A 20668-nucleotide genomic window follows, 5' to 3' on the forward strand; every position below is an offset into this window, starting at 1 on the left:
TGGAATCACCTCTAATGTTCTGGCATTGGCCTTTGCAAACAGTCCAGTGTGTGTGTATGCCACCTACAGATGTACATGCTTGAATAAAAACTTTTTCTCCTGTTGGTCCCAGTCAGAACAGATCCCCATTCTCCACTCTACTGAGCAGTTAAACTTTGCCCTGCTGGAAGGCTCCCTGTGCTGGGCTGGGTTATGTTACACTGACACACACACACACAACGTTTCCAAAAGACAGAATTACCCTGAGAGCCTAACTTCACCAGTCAGCTTAAAATTTGGCTGCTCATCTGTAACAGAATCTCACTAGCTGGTTTTCACAAATGAGCAAGAACAGCCACTGCTGCCTTTTTTAATTGCTTCCATCAAGCTTAATGGCATGCTGGAGCTGAATGAGTGTAAATATACCGAGGCGGGTGTGGGAATGTGTCCCAGGTTGCACCCACCACATTCTTCTGGTCTTCTCTGCAAGAAGATATCATCACTACAGTATCAATCCTGAGCCATCCCACAGGTTTTGGGACGGATGGAGCCCACATCCTCCCTTCCCCACCTGCCCTAGTCAACCAGAGATAAGTTGTGGGAAGCTGACTCTGCGCCCAGCCTGTTCCTCTGATCTGTGCATGCAGCTGCCTCCACAAACAGAATTAAAGCCACATGAGAAACATCCAGCAGGAAAAAATAAATCTCTGACATGGAAGATATTTCACTGCCAACAGGAGCCCCAAGGATCATGAGGATGAAGAGTTGCTGGTGTTAGGAGCAGACCCATGCCTGTGGGGAGGGACAGCTTCTGCCATCCAGGCTGAGTACCATGGCACATCCAGCAGCAAGTGCACTGGTGTTCTCCGCAAATATGTGCAGCCACCTCTCCTGAGAAGAAAAACACTGCTTCTGGCACTGGGCAGAAACAGGCTTTCATAGGAAATTGCCTTAATTGCTCTTGAGAGGAAAAGCTATGACTCTGAGAGGAAACTTTCCATTTTTTATTAGCTGCATTGTAAGTTGTTTTGCAGTTGAATTCCAGTGAAAGAAGGAAGAGTGTGTGTTTAGGTTTTATCAGCATTTTTTTTCCCTGAACTTCTTTTAGTTCTGCAGAAAGGTAAAAACTCATATTTCTGAGTCTCCTGTGGGAAGTTGTGGCTGTTGTAATCACTGCTTTTAAATTCCATTTGTCCAAGAGATGTGAATCAAAATTACCCGTGTCACAGGGGAGTCTCAAACAAAACTTTATCTAAATCTCATCATGGAAGAGATTAGCTGATCCACTACTTTACTTGCACATCTCTGCTCTAGCAGGAAAGGAGCAGAGCTTGCCCTGCACTTAATGTGCTCTCTGCAGCTCTAAGAAATGCTTAAACTTAAATGAACTGAACAGGGACAGACTACGGTCAGTTCTGGCACCCTCTGTGCTGTCTTTGCCCAATCATTTCCATTGATATGCCTTCTTTAAAATTAGTAGGAACAGCCAAGTTATGCCCCAAAAGGGTGTTCAGGTGCTGCAGGCTCAGGGACACTGAGCTGAATACTGACTGTTTCACTGGGGCTGTTACTGCACTCCGGTCATGCATGAACAAGTTGATTTAAGTGTATGTATTTGGTTCTGTCCCACCCTTAATATATTATGTATTTTTCCAAGCTCTGAGCTGTTTGTAAGGCACCTGGCACAGCTTGGCTGCAGCCACTGCTCAGAGGGCCGACAGCATTTATATAACACTGAAATAATTTGGGTAGAAGTGCACCAATGGAAACCTCGGCAGGTTCGTGTGCACTGTGTGTCTGTCACTGCCCCCTTTGCACAGCACAGATTTCATTATCCAGGTGAATAATAGGAGGAAAGGGAGGGCTAAGTTCTGAACACCAGGACACAGATAAGCAAGTTTGCCCATATTAGAAGGGGGTAAGCTGGCTTAGAGTAGGTACTTTACAAAACTGTTGAATCCCCTCCAAAGCCCTTGTATTTTTTGGTCCAAGCAGACAAAGCAATGCAATCCTTTGGGAGTTCTTGGTGTTGACACACACAGCTGAGCTCTGTGTATACCAAGATAAAGGGGCAGTCTCCAGTAGACCATTATTCAGTGCTAGACAACTAGATTATGATGGAAACAAACTACTCTTTTGCAATATTGACATTGTGATCTATGGCAACAAATTCTAAAAGGCCTGTCACATTTTGAACTACTGCAACGGCTGTAATTAGTGTTTTTAATTTATTTCAAAACACCTGATTTGTCCTCTTTGGAAAAGGGTTCATGCCAAGTGCAATTCTATAAGAGCAATTTTCATCTGCTCCTTTGGTCTTGATGTCATCGTCTTTTAAAGCTGGCCTGACTGTGGCTCTGGGAATAAATTATAAGGAAATTCTTATTAAAACATTGTCTTGCGGTGATAAGATCTGCTCTGCATCAGGACTAACTCTTGCCTTCAGTAGAATTAGGTGTGTGCAAGGAAAATTTCATCATTCCTCTGAAACATACAACTCCAGGCAGACTCTTACTAAATGTTCCAGTTTCTGAGGAATTCTGTGGGAAGCCTGGGAGCTTTGCTGACCTGCCTTGCCCATGGAGTCACTGGTGCCAGAAGTGTGGTCCTACCCCACCACTCTGCTTTTCTCCCTTGCCTCTGAGCTGCAGGGTCTCAACCCAGCTCCCTGCCTTCTGTTGGCCTGACCACCCACTGGCAAACCCAGCAGAGAACTCCTCACTCAGCCCAGTGTGTTCAGAGAAGGCAAAAAGAAGGGCTGGCAAGGATGGAACAAGGGAGACTTCTCTCTTTCAAGGGCAGCTTGAGGGCTAAGTGGTCCACCTGTATCCTGTGTCTGCAGACAGAGTTAATAACGCCACACGTGTGGGTAGCCCCCCACCAACACACACAGAGCTCCCTGGGCATTTGTGGAGGAGAAGCACCAGCACAGATGACAGAAGACCCAAGTCCAAAGCCTCCTGGATCTGTAGGCACTTCACTTGGTTTCAGGCATTAAAGCTTCAGGGCTATAGTTCGCCTGCTGCCCATTTGTAAGCAGAGTGAACACACTGTCCTGACTCACTTGGCTGCTCCGAGGATGACGAAGAATTTAGGTGTAAAGAGCCATGTAAGCCTTGTGGAGAGAAATGCTTGCTCTGGAGTTAGCTTGAATTTCAAACAGGTTATCTTCTGTGTCTGCAGGGCTTAGTCCTGCAGTCTTACCCTGAAAGATGCAGCAGACAGCCTGGAGCAGTCCCTTGAGCTCAAGTGCTGCAGAGGTGTAAGCAATTACTGCTAACAAATCTACCAGGCAAGCAGAGAGGCGTGTTTGAGCCAGGACAGTGTTGTATCAAAGCAGGACCTGATCACAAGAGCAGTAATTGGTTGCTGTCTGTCTGTCTAGTATCACCCTGGTACCCCAGTCCGTGTCTTGAGATCATTTCTGGTATTTCTGCTATCACTGTTGGTACTGACAACAATGTTCTCACCTTCATTGCCTGGACTCAAAATAGCACCAGCTAGAGGAAAAGTCATAGATGGGAGGATGGAGCTATGTTTTCTGACACTGCAATCAGTGATTTGGGGCCAGTTCAAAAACATTAGGGAAATCCTGCTTGGTCCTGTGCTGACATGTGAAGTCTAATTAACCTTGGCAGTAATTCTTAACGAAAAGTGAGTGTCACTGTAGCAGGTGCTGGGCTGTCACATCCTACCTGGGCCTGGAGGGTTCAGGGAGCTGCTCCCACCCACGAAAGCCCCAAGAGCTCAGCCCCAGCTGAGCTCCTGCCCGTTATTTTCACCAGGAGGGCCCAGCCCTGTGTGTTGTTTTCCATGTGGATGGAACACACCACAGCTCCAATGCGAGTGAACACGTTAACATCAACACAGCCTTCTCCCCAAGCTAAACATATTACAGCATCAGCAAATTACAGGGCACTGTAAATTAGACTCCCTCTTTGCAGACTCTGCGTGCTGGGCCAGGGCCACATCCCTCCCTGGAGGAAGTAGTGGCTGGGGATTTCATTGCTCCTCATCTCCCCTGCTCTGTGCACAGGGCTGCCTGGTGGCGGTCACATTTCTGCTCATGCTGCCAGAGCATCCAGTCCACACATACTTCCCAAAGGATGCTTTTGTCATGGTACAAGATGACAGTGGCCAGTAAATCTCAACAAAAGTGACTGCCTGTAGGTCTGGGTCAATTCTGAGCCATTTTTACTCATTGGGGGGAAAAAAACCACACAGGAAGGGACTGGTTTCCCTTTTCTGTCCCCAGTTTCTGAAGACCTGAAGTCAGGAAAGGTTCAGAGAAGACCTCAGACCACCTGTGTTGAAATCCTGGAGTGAGGCAAACAAGCAGACCTGTCTCTCTGACAGAGGTATTTTGGCCAATGTGTTTTAACCAGACCTTTTCTAGAGAACGCGGTGTGGAGAAATGTAATTGCGGGTCTGGGAAAACAATAACTAAAAGGAACCGTTGAGCTCTTTTCCCTGGAAAAACAACAAATGCAGCCCACACCGTCCCATCCCCCTTAGCACAGCCGGCACGGCCTTGCTGGCAGGAGGAACCCGGGGGACACAGTGGGACAAATCTCTGCCAGGCACACCTCAGGGCAGCCACCCCTCCGGGAGCTGCATTTTACAAAAAAAGCAGCGAAAGAGGACCCAGGTAAATGATTATTTACAGCTCTGCGTGGGGAGGGTTGCACAAGCGGAGGGTGGAGCGCGTTCCCCCGCCCTCCCATGGCTTGTGGGCAGAAAAGCCGATCACCGCCGTGAGGTTTCTACTCCCCCAAGACGGAGTTAATTCTGTTTACCTTGTAATAAGAATGCTATTTCTTGCCTTTTTTTCCCTTGGCTGAGCTTGTTTCCAGTCTCCCCGGCTGCTGTCCTGCTGGGGCGGCTGGCTCCGAGGGCAGCCAGGGAGTGCTGGGCTGGGAACAGCAGCATCCCACGCCTCCCACCTGCTGAACCTTGCTGTGTGGTTCCCGAACTAAAAGTCAAAGCCCTTGGCTGCAATTGGGAGGTGAATCCGTGGCAGGGGAGAGCACTGATACTAGCACTGAGCAGCTTTCACATAGCTGGGAATTTTCTAGGAGCTTGGGAAGTAAGAAAGCTTGGCACTAACTAGTTCATGTTGTTGTTCTCTCACTTTCTCTTTTTTTTTCTGGTTTTTTTTTGTTTGTTTGTTTGTTTTTTTCCTTTCCATTAAAACCCACCTGCCAGCTGTAGGACATTGGCAAAGGCTGTCTTTGTACCCATCAGTCTTGGGGATCCTCTACCCTGATTTAAAAATGCAGGGTTTTGTGTCAGTCACCTCCTTCACCTTCCTGGACAAGAGGCAGTGATGTAGTTTTGCAGGTATGGAATTTTCTGATGTGGTAGGTGAAGTACAAAAACACCATGGTAAGAATGCAGGCTTGTGCAATGTCCCAGAATGTGCCACCCAGGCTGGCTGTACCAGCCAGCAGCAGTCTGGGATGGTCAGATGGACCTGCCTGGAGATGAAAACACTTTTCCAATCAGTCCTTCTAGCAGGAGGAGTGAATCAGGACACAACTGAAGCAGAGCCATTCTAGAACAAGACAAAAATATGGGAAACTTAACATCAAAATTCATGTTTCTGACACGAAACCTGCTTCTGGGCCTGGCTGATGAACCAGATAGAAGTGCAGGGTGGCTTCTGTGCCTCAAGGCAAACCCAGATGTTATCCAGGTGGGTTGCCCAGGACTTGGTCCCCAGCCCAGGTAGGACCCGCCAGCTGAAGGCTCCTTGTGACCCCTGTGGCAGCAAAGCAGGAGCACCCACAGCCTCCATAGCTCCAGGGGCTCCTGGTGTCCACAGCAGGTCCCTGTAGGAAATGTAGACCCCAGGAACACCAAGTCCCTGACACAGAATGCTAGGAATCCAGGCAGGGCTTTTCTGGAAAAGCTGTAGGAGTTGGGATGTTTTCCAATCAAGCATATGAGGCTCAACAAAGGAGGGTTTTTCCCTTTCTGCTCAGTGATGCAGATGCCTGAGCAAAGGACTTCAGGAGCTGCAGAAAGGGTCAAAAGTAATATGCTATAGAAGAACAAGCTCCTTGTCGCAGGCTGGACTTCCAGAAGCAGGGAAACAGCAACAAGGCAAATTGAAGAACCAGTGGGAGTGGAGGAATGAGGAGTCTAATGAAGGGGGACAGGGAGGACACCCTTGCAATACTGTTGGTGTTGCAACCCAAAGGCCAGTTTGGAAAGCTCAGATCAGCTGGATGCAAAGCCCAGGTTAAACACGTGGTTGTTGTGAGCCTGTGGCTGCTCTGCTCCCTGTGACACCAGCCACCTCCTCTGCCAGCTGCTAAGGTGGTGGGCAAACAGCACTGTGGGTGAGTAATCCTGATGGGATACGCACTGGCTGCCAGGGCTTTGGCCACTTATGAGCTCTGACATCGCAAGATTTACTGAAGATAAATGTCCCCCACCCATTGCAGGGACATTTAAAGGTCCCTTCCAACCCAGATCTGACTGAAGCACTGACACTCTGCAAAAGCTGGCCACAAAAAAACTTTTCAGGTAGACTTACCTGTAAGACCCTGGAAGATGCTGGTACCACTGGCAGCTTTTAGCTGTTCTTTGTGAAAACAAGGCAAAAATTTACATCACTGTCACTTCACTGGCTGCCCGAAAGTTACTCCCAATTTCTCCATGCTCAGGACAAAGGCTTGAGTTCTTTCAGTCTGCTTACTCATCTAGATTTGTAAATCTGCTGCTTTTGAGCAACATGAGGTTACTGACATTTCAGGGGTTTCCTCTTAAGAAGTCCTTCATTAACTTCTTTCCCTCAGTAATGCCATTATTTCTGCTTCTGCCTTATATTAAAAAGATTCTGAGCTTGTGTTTCACAAACAGCTGTCACTAGGTCTCTTGGCTGGTTTTGTGATCCTAATTGTCAGTTTTCAATGTTTTAATACTCTTTAGCTATGTGTTCAGAACAATACAGAAAACAAAGCCAAATTTATTACAAGAAGCTCATGTGCAAATCAGAAGCTGAATCTGAAAAAGGCTTTGGGCATGGACAATTTCTTAAATTAAAGAGTTGGAGAAGCCAAGAAATCCAACAGGCTGATGCTATTCCCAAAACATCTTGAGGTCTCTTACTCCTTCAAAATATCTAAGCAATATAAATGAGCAAGTAATTCCCACTGACAGTGAAATTCCCTATGTAGTATACAGAGCTCGGGTGAATAATAAATAACATATGGAAGAAGATGCCAAGAAGCAGTCAAAGTTCCCATTGTCTGCAGAGACAAATGCCATCATTTCATTGCAAGATGGCTTTAGCAGCAGGAATGTCAGTCACGTGCAAAGACTGAAATCCAGTCAGAAACTCCCCCAACTTTCAACCCAGGCAACTTGTTTCTATGCAACCTACAGCAGAGCTGGCCAAAGGGTTGAAGAAAATGTGGCCAAGTATAATTGCATGATCATGGCAGAAAGGGACAGGAAATGAAAGTTTTGGCTTTGAATTTTGTCCAGTTAAAAGCGTAGCAAACAAACAAACAAGGTAGCCTCTGCCTCCGTGTCAGTCTCCCACACAGATCTGCATCACCTGCTGTGGTCTGCTTTTGCCAGCTGCTGAGAAGTCTTGCTGACTATTTTATAGGTGGGATTGCTTTCCTCTTTTCTTCTGCCCAGGAAACCTTGGAGTGGAGGCTGCAAAAGTTCTTGGAGAAGGAGTGAGCATGAAAACATGGGAAAAAATTAATCTCAATGGAAATCCTTGACTAATTGACAGGTTGGAATAAGAATGACCGTAGACCCCAAACTATGCCAGGCAACCAGCCTGCTCCAGGCACTGCAAGCTCACTCAGCCAGCCACATGCCTGCCTGTTTTGCTCTGCCAGCTTTACATGGCCTAATTAGCTTTGTTCCTATTGTTTGTAATTACAAAAGCAAACAGCCCATGGAGAGTGAAGGACTAGAGGAGGCAGCTCCTTGACTGAGCTTAAGAAAATATTTTAAATACAGTTTGTTTCTCATCACAAGTACTTAAAATATGAAAGGGATGAACAGAAAAAGGTTTCCAGGGCAAGTAGAAGCAGGGGGATAGAGCCTTGTTATCCTGGGGAGGTATCATGGTAGGTTAGAAGACTCCCATGCCCAACAGGAACCATTCTCTATCTGGCCTGCAAAAATGGTCTTGCTGTCACAATAGAAGCACAGTACACTCCCTCCTAAAGGGGTTTAGGGTGAGATGGAAGGAGTCCCATATGGAACAGCAGCACTCTCGCTGCTCTGAAGGCAGAGCACCTCTCCTGGGAACACCTTGGCTCTGTGCCCCATCCCCTCCCCATTCCTGCAGCTCCCACTCCCCTGCAAGGGAGCCATCTGCCTTCCCCCTGCCCCTTCCTGCTCCACCCAGGGTGCAGCCTGCCCTGCCGAGGAGCAGAGCAGACCTTCTGGTTCCTGGGCTGCAATCGGAGCAGATTACTGGGTGAGTTTCTGCCAGAGGCCACAACTGCCTGACTCACTGCAAAAGATCTGTCCCCACCTATGTCTGCTGTAGATACACACAGCCAAACAACCTCCATCCTGGCAGGCAGGCTCCCAAAAGCCCAAGTCCCACTCTTCACTTCTATGTGCACCGTTCCAAGTTCTGCTCAAAAACAAGAAATGAAGTAATAGTCTGATTTTCCTTAAAAAAGTTCATTTATTGAAATTGTTTAAACACTTTGTACAAGTTCCCGATACAAGCATCTGCTCCCTGGCTCAGGGTTAATGCAAAAACAAAAGCAGAGACTTCAGCAGCTCTTCAATGTGACCTGAGCTGCCACCTCCCGAGACAAGAGGTCTCCTGAGGCAGCTGCTGTGCACAGGCAATTCCCCATGGAGAAGGGGAAGCCACATGGCCCAGCTCCAAGTACAGGCCAACATCAACTAGAGCCTGAAGCAAATGCTCTGGTTGGTTTCTTTTAGTAACTTTATGCTGTAGGAGTCAGGTAAAACAGAGGTACAAGGCTTGTACAGACCACCAACGTGGCACACAGCTCAGCCAGAGGCTCTCCCTGTCTACAGAAGGAAATCAAGAGATCTGATGCCTCTGAACATACACACAATTATAAAGCCTGGTCAGAAGCATCAGTTTCCTTCTATGCAAAAAGGCTGAGCTTTGGAGAAGTGGCACCATCCCTCTAGGGATCACAGGAATTAACACCCGGTGTCAGCCCACGCCAAGTGACTGACTGGGTGTTTCAGGAGAAGGGGGAACCTTTGATGAACAGCATTATTATATTTTTAGATATGACTCAATATGCAAGGATGACTACATCTTTAAAATGGTTGTTTCTTCCTCTTTGGTGAGCTTGAATTACAAGCAAATGCCATAACCTTTGGGTCCGTTTTCTTGGAATTTGCCTTCATATCATCACTGAAAGTGTTTACAAGAAATAGACAGGATGGAATGGCAGCGTGTGAGGTATCTTTGGGGAAACATCAGGGAGTGGCAGTGCATTCAGTTTGGTTTAACACAGCTAGCTGCATCGGGCAAACAGAGATTGGGAAACTAAGCCCAAATGAGAAAACCTCGAGGAAAAAAGAGTGTTAAAAGGTGACCTGTAACACACACAGGGGGATAAAGCTTCAAGCTCAGCTGCCAGGGTGGGAGCACAGAGAAACAATCACTGGCAGCACTCTAAGGAACAGCCACAGCCTCATCAGAGACACACAGTGAAAACAGAAGGCAATCCTTTTCTCTGAGCTCTTCCCTGACACCAGGGAAACCTGCAGATGCTTTGGGAGTCTGGTAACTTCTGTGGTCTCTACCTTACACTGCATCTTCCATTAGCCAACAGCATGTGCACAGACAGCGGATTTCCACTTAAGTCACAGCAATTTGTTTCTGACCCTTTGCATGGAAAGGAGGGTATTAAAGATGATGCCAATAAAACAGTACAAGAGCATTTTACATCTCTTCAAACATTCCTACAGGTAAAGTCTTTTTTTCAAAATTATGTTTTCCCTTAAGCTATTGGTTTCATCATTTTGTATATAATATATGTTCCTTTAATTTCTACACACACCACACTGGGCTCTAACTTAATGGGATATGGGACTGAATTGTTACAATCTATTACAAAAAAAAAAAAAAAAAAAACAAAAAAACCAACAACAAAAAAAACAGCTAAAAAAAAGCACCAACATCCGTCTATAAAAACAGTATCATTTTCCCTTTTGCTCCCAAATACTAAAATTAACCCAAGCTTGGAGGTCTCATTTTTCCAGTGGCAATACCTATGAGTCTAGGCTAGCCTTCCTCCATGGGCTGGGAGAGAAAGGAGAAGTTACGTCCAGTAGCCAAGAGGATTACAAAAATATACACATTTTCAGGAAAAGAGGAAGGCAGAACCTAGAGCTTGGACTCTGCTCAGGACAGTGGCATTGTAGTGTCCTCTCCAAAATGCACTACCAGTGCTGGTGGCTCCTCTTCTTTGTTGCATTATACATAATCCTTCCCTGTGGAGGAGGCATTTTTTGGGTAGCCTCGGGTGGGTGGATATGAAGTTTCTCTCCGTGGACAGGAGCAGCAGAGAAAGGATCCCCCCAGTATGGCCAGAGATGAAGCTGCCCAGCCAATGAAAAGAGCTGAACCAAACTCAAATCTGGAGAAGAAGGAAGGGAGAAAGTGAGAATCACTGTAATCCAGAAGTATTACTTCTAGTAATACATTCACACAAAGCAGAAGGAAGGAGAAACTGGGATGGGTGTGGCTTCCTACAAGGCAGCAGCTTGGAGCAGTCAGGCTTTTTTGACCCCCAAAGCTCAGAGCTGGGTTTCTCCAGTATTTTGGGTCACCCCCAACAGCTGCAAGCAAAGCTCTGTGTAAACCAAGAGCATGTAGTGGGGTCAAACTCAGAGAAGTCCCACCAGTGAGGTCTGTGGCAGTGACGTTACCTGAAAAGCCAAGACCTAAGAGCCACATGGATAATGAGGTCTGGTCTCAAGCTCTTTCTGCGCAGCCTGAAGCCAACCCAGCTAGTTCAGAAAACTCCTTTGTTTTGAGTGACTGCTACTCAAAACTAAGCCCTGGGAGTATTTGTCATGCTCAGCTATAGTGTGTGATACCAAATGGGTCAGTACCTGGTGTTGACAGGGGTGAAAGGGTCATAAAAGGCCCGAGCCACTCTGTTGCCATACCACGACGTGGCTACCAGCGCTGCCAGACCTGCACACAAACAGAACATAATGTCATGGCTTAAGGAAAAACAATCAGCAAAATAAGGATGCAGCAGAATCAGCATCCGGAGTAAAGCTGAGCTGCTACCCTGAAAAGTTCTAAGCTGCTCTACTTAGTGCTGACTGGGAGGGACAGATTTGAGACTTCCCAGTTACACTGCAGCAAAGGCAGGACTGCTCTGCTAACAGCCTTTTCTCCACTGAAGCAGGGTCAAACTCAGCTCTGCCAACAGACATGGAGATTGTAATGCCAGTGCCAAGGTGCCTCGGGTAGCCTGAACCAAAGTCCTCTAAGGAGTTCCCAGACCAAAATGCACTTGGAGCAGCTCTCCCACGTCCTGCACAGGGTATATGCCACCTAGGAAACAGCACATTTAACACTCAACACATCTGCACGTGACCAACCTGAAATGATGAAGATCACCCCACCGAAGACAGCCATCCTCATCTTCTTCACCTGGTCATCTTCCATGCACTTCATGCATTTCATGCCTGTCACAGCAACGAAAATTCCAACGAGCCCCAGGAGTATTGAAGCCACCATCAAAGCCCTTGTGGCCTGCAGACTGCCTGGAAGACAATAGGATTTGAGTCACCCACAAAGCAAACTCAAGACACAACTCGAAATTCAAATGACTGGGCTCAGCAATCTCGTATCTAAATATTCCTGCTCCCTGTTACGCAGGATACATCCAAGCAAGGATACATTCCTTCTCAGTAGGAATGTCTTTAGTCTCAATCTTTAGTCTCAAGACTGCCATGCATCAGAGGACTCTCAGCCTCTTATAAAATGCATGGCAAACAAGGGCATGCAACGGGCTTTTTGAAGGAAATGACCTGGGAATTGCCCTCAGACTTCTTTTGTTCTTTGATGATTTGAATCCCAATTGGAAGGACATATCTGTTTATCAAAAGAAGTATTCAGATTTAGGCTCTACCTTGACAAAGTACTTAAGCACATGTTTTAATATGAATAGTGACATACATATGAATAGTGCCACAGCAGACAGCAAGGCCCATTTACTGCTCAACACTTCCAAAACCTGTCCTTTATACAAATACCTCAGTGCTGATTTAGATTTTTTTTTGGTGCTAAATTCTCAGTTTGAGTCCCATAGAGTACAAAAAAATATAACTGCAAAAGAAACAGGACTTTCTTAGCCAATTGAAAAATACCTTGTCTTTTTTTCTACTTAAAATATTTAGCTTAATTGACTCAAAGATACTCAAATGTTTTAAGAGTCTCTTGTGCTTTTGAAGAATTGGAGCAGTGGGTGATGCCTCCCATAGGCAAGCATTGACTTTGGCTGAGTTCTCAGCAGACAGACTTGATGTACCTTGGGATTTGGTTTTTTATATGGACTCGTGTGAAGGCATGAAGACACACTACCCCTATGAATGTGAGCTACTGAAATTGCAAAAAAAAAAAAAAAAAAAAAAAAAAAAAAAAAAAAAAAAAAAAGTAGTAATGTAATTTAAGTCATTACTAAAAAAACCCTCAGGTGACAAAACATCTGACTAGCAGTGAAATAAGAGCCTGAGCTTTATTGTCTGGCAAATCAGGTTTGTTTGAACAGAATGAATTTTCATAGATAGCCCTGTAAAAACCCTGAGAACAAACAGGGCTGTTAATAAAATGAATAAGCTTCAAGCAAGATGGATGCTGTAACCAAGGCACAAATGTTCCCCCCGACACTGAATCTCAGGTCTGGAGTTCACCCCTGACTGCATCCTGGTAGATCTCCGCAAAACATTTCAGGCTGGAACTGCAAGACTGAAGCCTTGCACAGAGCACCTGCACACTCACTCAGGGCGGGCATGGTGAACCCATGTGAGCCCCTGCCACAGCAATGGGCTCTGTGGCCCGATCTGAAACCCACAGCTCAGACTGGCACTGGCCACGAGGGGAGCAAAGCCACACAGACATCCTCTGCAGCTTCGTTACCACACTTTGTCCCACAGAACTGCTCGTACAGGCCAGCTCCTGTGACCCACACCAGGCAATAATTCTGCTCTAAAACATATCTCGATCTGCCCCTTCACACACAACCTTATTGTTCTGTAAATAGATTATGAAACCAGTTAGAAACAACACAGTAAGAAAACAATAATCAGACCAACAGGAAGGAACACACTTTTATAAGATGAGTGTTGGCTTTCTTGGGAAAAATTTCTCCATCAGCTGGGCTAATTTCTCTCACTTCCTTCAAAGGGGAAGGTGACACACCACTGCACCACCCATGTGTTAATCAAAACCCATCTGGCTGCACAGATGTACAGAAACCCATTAACAAAGCCATTTGTCACTTAAGCATAAATCACTACTGTGGTATCCAAACTTGTTTTCAATTGATTTATCTCCAGTGTCAGAGATTACACTCCTAAAGTAATTTCTACCTTACAAAAGCCATGCCAGTGTTCAGAAAGACTTCAGCTGACAGGTTGCCACCCAGGCAACCAATCCAGCTGCCACACATTTAAGGCTAAACTGTGCCCTACAGCAGCTCTGGAGAGACCCATGGCTGTACTAGGTATGGGAAACCATCTTTTCTGCAGAGATACCAAATCTGTTTTATCAAGACTATAGTAAGTTTGGCTCAGTCTTGCTACAGAAGAAATTACTTTATAGGAGTGGGCTTTGAAAGAGTTCTTTCATGAAGCTCAAAATAGGCAGTGCTATCTCTGAAAACTACAAAAACAGTTATAAGGGTGGGAAGAACCATTTCACCTTCACACAGAGTGCCAGGGGACAAACACAGGAAAATGCTTCTGTGACCTCTAAAAACCCAACTACGAAACACACAAAAATCTCAAGATGTGTAAGTATTAACTGGATGCATGCCATGACAGTTTTGCAGAAGCAGCTGAACAAAATACAGCATTGTGAGCATTCCCCAGGGCTGCCCACTCTCAGCAGACAGTGGTGGGACAACTCCCTCACCCCCTCCCCATGCATGGCTCCACGGCATAAGGGGACAGAAACATGCAGGAAACTTGCAGTGGGACAGCAGAACAGGTTGGAGGCTTTGCAGAACATTCTGTTCCTTTGTCCCAAGAAGCTGTAATGTGACATGACTGTGTCAGGCAGCCATCCTCCACCCGCCCTGTGCTCCCAGCACAGCCTGGGAGGCAGTGCTTTTGTCCTCCGACCACTTCTGCAATGTGTGCACTGCACTGGCCACAGTTAATCATCATACAAGCTACCAGTTATTAACTACACATTAACAGACACGCTGTCAATGGAAGCTGCACATCCAGAGGCTGGGAAAGCTACTTTAATAATAGTTCTGTTGTTCACACGGGCCTTTCCAGATGCTTTAAAAATCCAAAATTATACAAGTACAATATTGCCTCAACCTGCTCAACGGGACAGGCTGCCGACAATGAGTAGAAGTAATCCACAGCAATTTAACTTTACAATTTCTACCATATTAGAGAGAAAACAGGATTTCCCCCACACTCCTTGCTGCTCCAACTGCCTCACCAACAGGAACAGGAAAGCCCAGACAGTCTTGGGAGCCCTTGGGGAAAAAACAGTCCAACAGGAGGTGAGACAAACTGGTCTGGCACCAAACAGCTGTCAGATGGCAACAGTATTTTGTCAATACAAACCAGTATTGACTCTGAAGCCAAGCCTTTTCATTGCTGGTTAGCAATGAGAGACACGGCCTGAAAACTCTACAGCAACAAAGCAGCAAGAATCAAGAACAGGGGCTTGAAGCTCCCGATGACAATTAATAACAAATATGCATTCTGCAAGGCAGAAAATACCACCCAAGCCCACAAACATGCAGCTGCAGCTCGCACCTGTTCAACATAATAAACCACACGTTTTTAAAAAATACTAACAAACATTCAGTTATTGTTAGTAGTTTTGGACATGAACAACCTTATTCAGTTTATCTGAAGCCTAAATAATAAGTTCTCCTTCACACAACTATCATTAACTGAAACAGAAGGAATTGCTGGTAGCTGCTTTGTTATAGAAAAAATATTTCAGTACTTCACCTGCAGATGTTTGAGGGTTTTCTCTGTCATCCCATTTCCTTATTCAATCTGTTTACGTCATTTATATTACAGAAAAGCTGTTGGGAAAGTGCCATGGGATTTTTGTAATGCCTGTTTGTAAGGCAAAATTGCTGTAACAGCTCAGTGTGCAGATTATTCTCTGATAAGGATGCTCATCAGCTGCCTTAATTTAAAATAAGGACTTTTCCTTCCCTTCCCATGGGCCTTCATCCAACTAACTGATGACAGAACACAGGTGAAACAGATGCTGTGCAGTTCCCTCTAATCCTTAGGAGGGAAGTTACAAGCACCCCGGCAGTACAGGAAGCATGTTTCACTGTCCACCTCCGAGAGAAGTCAGCAGCCTTCAAAGTCTTCCCACCGGGGTTTCATGAAAGCTGGATTCCCTGGAAGGAGCAAGAGCTGAGATCCTGCTGCCCTGCCCTGCCAGCATGTGAAAGTTACTTTTGTGCAGTAGACAGGGGACTGAAGATCTGAACAAGCAGTAACAGCTTCAGAGGTGGCCAGCCAACATCTCTCACACTTGGCAGTTCTCACTGCACCCAAAACTGCTAATGGCTTGGGGGCTTTCAACCCCCTTCCCAGACCGTTCACAGGCTCACCCTGCATACCCATCAGCATCAGATTCCAGTCTGGACAGTTTCAAAGCACCTCCCTACAAGCCTAAAAGTCTGTAGTGAGGTATCAAAGCAGGACAGGGAGTTTGGGTCCTGTTTTTTTACAAAATGGGAAGGTTGAAAACTCCATACTGCATGTCCAGTTCAAGAGGCAGGTTCGGGAGGTAACAGTGGCCTTGTACTCTGCATATCTGAAAGCAAGTAAGGTTTAATGCCCTCCTACCCTCAATGACAAATAAAGATCGGTAGTGAGACAAACATGATACCACCATTTCCAGATTCTTGGTCAGAGGAAGCCTGGGCAGACTGTTTTCCCACAGAGCCTGGAAACTCCCTTACCAAGAGATTTAGTAACATAGTAACACCAGCTACTAAAAGCTTCTTAGAAGCTGCTTGCAGAGCAATAAAGCCAGTGTATTGCAACAGACTCCCATCCATCCCCTCTTGCAGACACTCCAGGGCACTGCGCAGGAACAGCCTCGGTGGCATTCCAAGTAACCCTCTACCTTCTCAAAGCCAGCACAAGTGAGACTGTTTTATCACTCAATCATGATTTTTCATCAGGAAGGAACAGAGATTGAGAAACATGGTAGCAAATTAACCCTTCACCCACATGAAAGCACAGATACCACCAGCAGGTTCTACCTGCTTAATCAAGATCTAAAGATGGAGAATTGGACACATGTCCCTCATACTTTGTCCCTCCCTGGGCCACCGTCCCAACTCCCCTACCACCAGAACTGAGCAGCAGTAACCTGAGCATGAACTGTTCCTTCTCCCCACCCATTCTCTTCTCCAGTTCTTGGAACAGGCTCAGCCAGGGTGGAAAAGGTGTAGGAGGGAAGATTTCACATTTCAGCCATGTTGCTTGACCCAGAAGGCATTCAAAACCTTGTTTATTTTCTGGGCTAGGGCACAAAAGCTCATTGTGGATGTACTAGGTTTGGTGATGAAGTGATAGATGAGTCTCGGCTTGTCTCAAACGCAGAACCTCTCCCAGAAAAACCAAACAGGTCGATGAGTATCTTCAGCTAAAACAGCCTAGACAGGATCCAGAACAACATCTGCTCTGAACAGGAGAATGTGGTTAGGTGGGGCTGGAAACTCTGAGAGACAGGTACCAGGAGCCCTACTCCCTTCCTGTCTAAGACCATCCCCCTGAGACCCCGAGGAGCACAAAGCTAGCTAAGCTCCATGGACCATGCTGGAGGGCCACAAGAACAATGCTGAGGCTGTGCAACAAAGCCTTGTTGCAGGGGTGGCATTTGTTGCCTCTGTGTCTGCGTGTGGCCACGCACCGCTTTTCACGTAAGCCAGCAAAACGCAGCCTTTCTGTTGCCTGAATAGGAGCAGTGACATAAGCCCTCAGCTGAACACAGCTGTGGGACAAGTGCCAGCACGGGTGCACTCCAGCAGTGTGCCCACACGGGAAGCTGGAGGCCCCTCGGTTGGCTAATGGTGCTCATCAGCTTGTGCCAACCCCATCTCTGCCTTGCGGCCAAACACTGACACATCCAGAGGAATGGCAACAGCTACCAGATATTCCAAAACTTGCTGGCAAAGCCTTCCAGCGTTCCCACAGACACGAGTTACTGCAGGTGCAAGAAGGTTCAGTCCTTTCTACGGGGACAAAGTAATTACAGATCTGAGCCTCTCCCATCAGGGCATGAGGCTCTGACATGTGGCTCAGAGCACCTGGGGCATGTGGAACCCTGGCAGGAAAGTGTGGCCAGGCACAAGTTCTGCCCACACAGCTGAGCCACCTTCACCAGGACACAGATAAACGCAGTAAGGGAGCTCTCCTTGGGACACTGCACCTGTCCCAAGGTATGGCTCTTGAATTGGGTATAAACCGTTCGGGGGTTTTGTTTAGTTTGTTTTTTGCACCTCAACCCAAACCAGCACTGCTGGTCCCTGCAAGACTTTAAAGAGACACCAGGAGGGAAAAGGGAGATAAAGTGTACATCCCCAGGCATGATCTGCTTAAAACCAGGGAAAGGTACAGCCTAAGCAAGCCGAGGGACCACAAGAACGAGGAGCCCTCGCTGATTTTCCCCGTGAGGATAACATAGCCTGTGATCTCCCTGTTATTTGAGAATTCCCAGGTACAACGTCCTGCAGAGCTCGGCGAGATCACCACAAGCTCAGTCTCGGTCCCTGTCACCTCCGTCCCCTGTAGCCCTGGAGGAGAAGAGCCCGTATTGTTCGCTGGACAAAGGTGAGGGGAGCAGGTTTCGGCGCTCAGCCATGAATGGGCCAGCTCTGGAGGGCCTGGGGCAGGTTTAGGGGAGCCTGTTCAAGGCGGGCTCCGCAGGCGGGTCTCATTTACAGCACAATGGGCTGCGCACAGCCCCCAGGCAAGGTTACCTTTCGCAAGCCGTCCGGGGGGTGGACGGAGATTCCTCAGCTACTGCTGGCATCTTCGCCCCTCACCCCCAGAGAGATAAGAGGCTTGAAGCTGAGCTGACACATAATTACCACTCCAAGCACTCGGGATTGTGCGCTGAGCCCTGCCCCGCACCCTGCGAGCGCCGAGTGGGTGCGCGGCACCCCCGATGGGCGCGATCCGCCCCTTCCCCAGCTGCAGGGCCACCGGGGTTTGGGGCAGGGGAACAGGAGGGACACTTGTGGGCTGGCCGCCAAGGTGGGTCCGGCTTCACCGCGTGACACACAGGATGGGCTGGTGGCAATCGCACTCGGGGACACTCCCCGCGGACCTCGGTTTACGTGAAACTGCCTGCTCTTTCCTTTGGGAAAGAGAAGGTGACCAAGGCGGCAATTATTATTTTATTAATTAGGGAGGGATGAGGGTGTTCCAGGATTCGAGATGAGACGAGGAGTATTGAGAAAGTCGTACATTTTTTTTAACCCCTTTGGGTGCCAGCATAAGTTACCTGCCCCAGCGCTCGAGAAACAGCCCTCTCTGAGGCTCCAGCCAGGCTGATAGCCCAGTGACACCCCAGGCTGCAGCTCCTGCCTGCATGAGATGCTTCGTCCCAGGACAAGATAAGCAACTCAAAGATTATCGTGGCCTGCCTTAAAACTCCAGGCAGCGCTACCTGGGCAGAAGGCCAGCTCACCTGCCAGCCCTCTTCTTAAAAGCTCTACGGGAACAGCAGCAACTTTCCCAGAGCACAAAATGACCAAAACATTCAAAGGCAAAGAGGATCCGTGCTCCAAAAGTCCACCCCGCCCACGCTATTGAGCTCTGCTCCCGCTCAGCCGTGCCCAGCGAGGGCAGCCCAGTCCCCGGCTGGACCTCCACAGCCCAAAGCTCTTGTTCGCAAACACGGCGCTTTCCGGAACACACGTAGAGACTCGGATCCTTCCTCTCCACGGGACATTTTGGGAGGGCGGGCACGGACGGGCAGGGGGATGCGGGGCAGCTCCGGCCCCTGCCCGGGCACTGCCCCTGGAGCGCCCCCGCTGCCCTCCCGGGGAGGCGGCACTGCCGAGAGTGGCCCAAAGGAGTCACCGGGGACCCTCAGCTCCGGCGGGGAGAGCCAGCGAGGAACCCCAAAGGACATGCATCCAACCCCTGACACGATGAGGAGTCATGAAAGAAATGGGGGACCCTGAAGGGACAGGCTGAGTAAATCCAACGGGACAGAGACCATGAGACCCCAATGCGCCAGGCACTCGGGGGAGGGCGAGGGGACGACGACGGACACGACATTGGACGTGCAATAGACCTGGCAAATGCAGACCAAATATTTCAGCCTGAGCTTCGACCGGCACCGACGCGGGTAAAGACCACGGCGCTGGTACCCTCCGCTCCGAGCGAAACAAGAGGCGCTGGGGCGGAGGGGACGGCCCCGACGGGACGGACACCCCAACACCCTGCCCACCTCCCAGCCCGAACTTACTCTCCAGCTTGAGCAGCGAGTCGTACACCTTGCACTGGATCTGCCCCGTGCTCTGCATGGCGCACGACATCCACAGCCCCTCGTAGAGCGCCTGGGCCGTGACGATGTTGTCCCCCGCGTAGGATGCCATCTTCCACTGGGGCATGGCGGTGCTGATGATGATGCCGATCCAGCCGAGGAAGGCCATGACGAAGCCCAGGAGCTGCAGCCCTCCGCTGGCCATGTCTGCGGGCCGGGGTGGGGGGACGGTGGCAGCGAGGGGACCGAGAGCGCGCGCTCCGCACTGGCCCGCGCGCCGCTCTGCCGCCCGCGCGCCGCCCCGCGCGCCTCTTAAAGCCGCGCCGAGCGCGCCCCCTGCCGGCCGGCCCCCGCCCCGCCCCCCGCGGGGCCCCCGCCGACACCCGGGGGTGACCCCCCCTCGGGGTTTGGTCATGGTGACCCCCCCCTCGGGGTTTGTTCACAGTGACCCCCTTCCTCCCTTGGGGTTTGTTCATGGTGACCCCCTCTCAGGGTTTGGTCATAGAGACCCCCCCCTCGCGGTTTGTTCATAGTGACCCCTCCGTCGGGGTTTGGCCCTGGTGATCCTCCCTCGGGGTTTGTTCACGGTTGACCCCCACTTCGGGGTTTGTTCACAGTGACCCCTCCCTCTGGGTTTTGTCCTGGTGACTCCCGCACGGTCCTTGGACAAAGCCCTGGTGGAATGATCCCTTCTGTCCCGCATGGGATGGGGAGGCAGCGCTGGCACCCCCCTGGATGTTTTGGCACCTCGAAAAGGTGCCCTGGTTGTGCTCGTGGGTCTGTCCCTCCTCGAGCTGGGGGTGCTGGAGCGTGAACCCGCACTCGCCTTCCCCGGGACTGGCAGCCCGCTGCTGCTCCTTCACCTGCTGGGGCTGTAAACTCGGCTCTCCGACCCTCCTTCCCTCCCGGAGCCAGCGCAGAGCGCAGGGCAGTGGGGATGGAGCTGTGCCAGTTCCGCCTGTCCCGCTG

The 20668-nt window shown here is 48.8% G+C and overlaps 1 protein-coding gene across 1 annotated transcript; it reads right to left on the reverse strand.

The window, feature by feature from the left end:
- Positions 1-8627: 8627 nt before the first annotated feature.
- Positions 8628-19981, reverse strand: CLDN1 (claudin 1). Its single transcript, XM_066325969.1, has 4 exons — positions 19682-19981; positions 11575-11739; positions 11074-11158; positions 8628-10595 (listed from the first exon to the last, which is right to left on the reverse strand). The coding sequence occupies exons 1-4, from the start codon at positions 19902-19904 to the stop codon at positions 10433-10435; spliced, it is 636 nt and encodes a 211-aa protein (XP_066182066.1). The 5' UTR covers positions 19905-19981; the 3' UTR covers positions 8628-10432.
- Between the last annotated feature and the right edge of the window lie 687 nt (positions 19982-20668).

This window comes from Sylvia atricapilla, chromosome 10 (genome assembly GCF_009819655.1).
Source record: "Sylvia atricapilla isolate bSylAtr1 chromosome 10, bSylAtr1.pri, whole genome shotgun sequence".
In the NCBI taxonomy this organism is placed as follows: Eukaryota; Metazoa; Chordata; class Aves; order Passeriformes; family Sylviidae; genus Sylvia; species Sylvia atricapilla.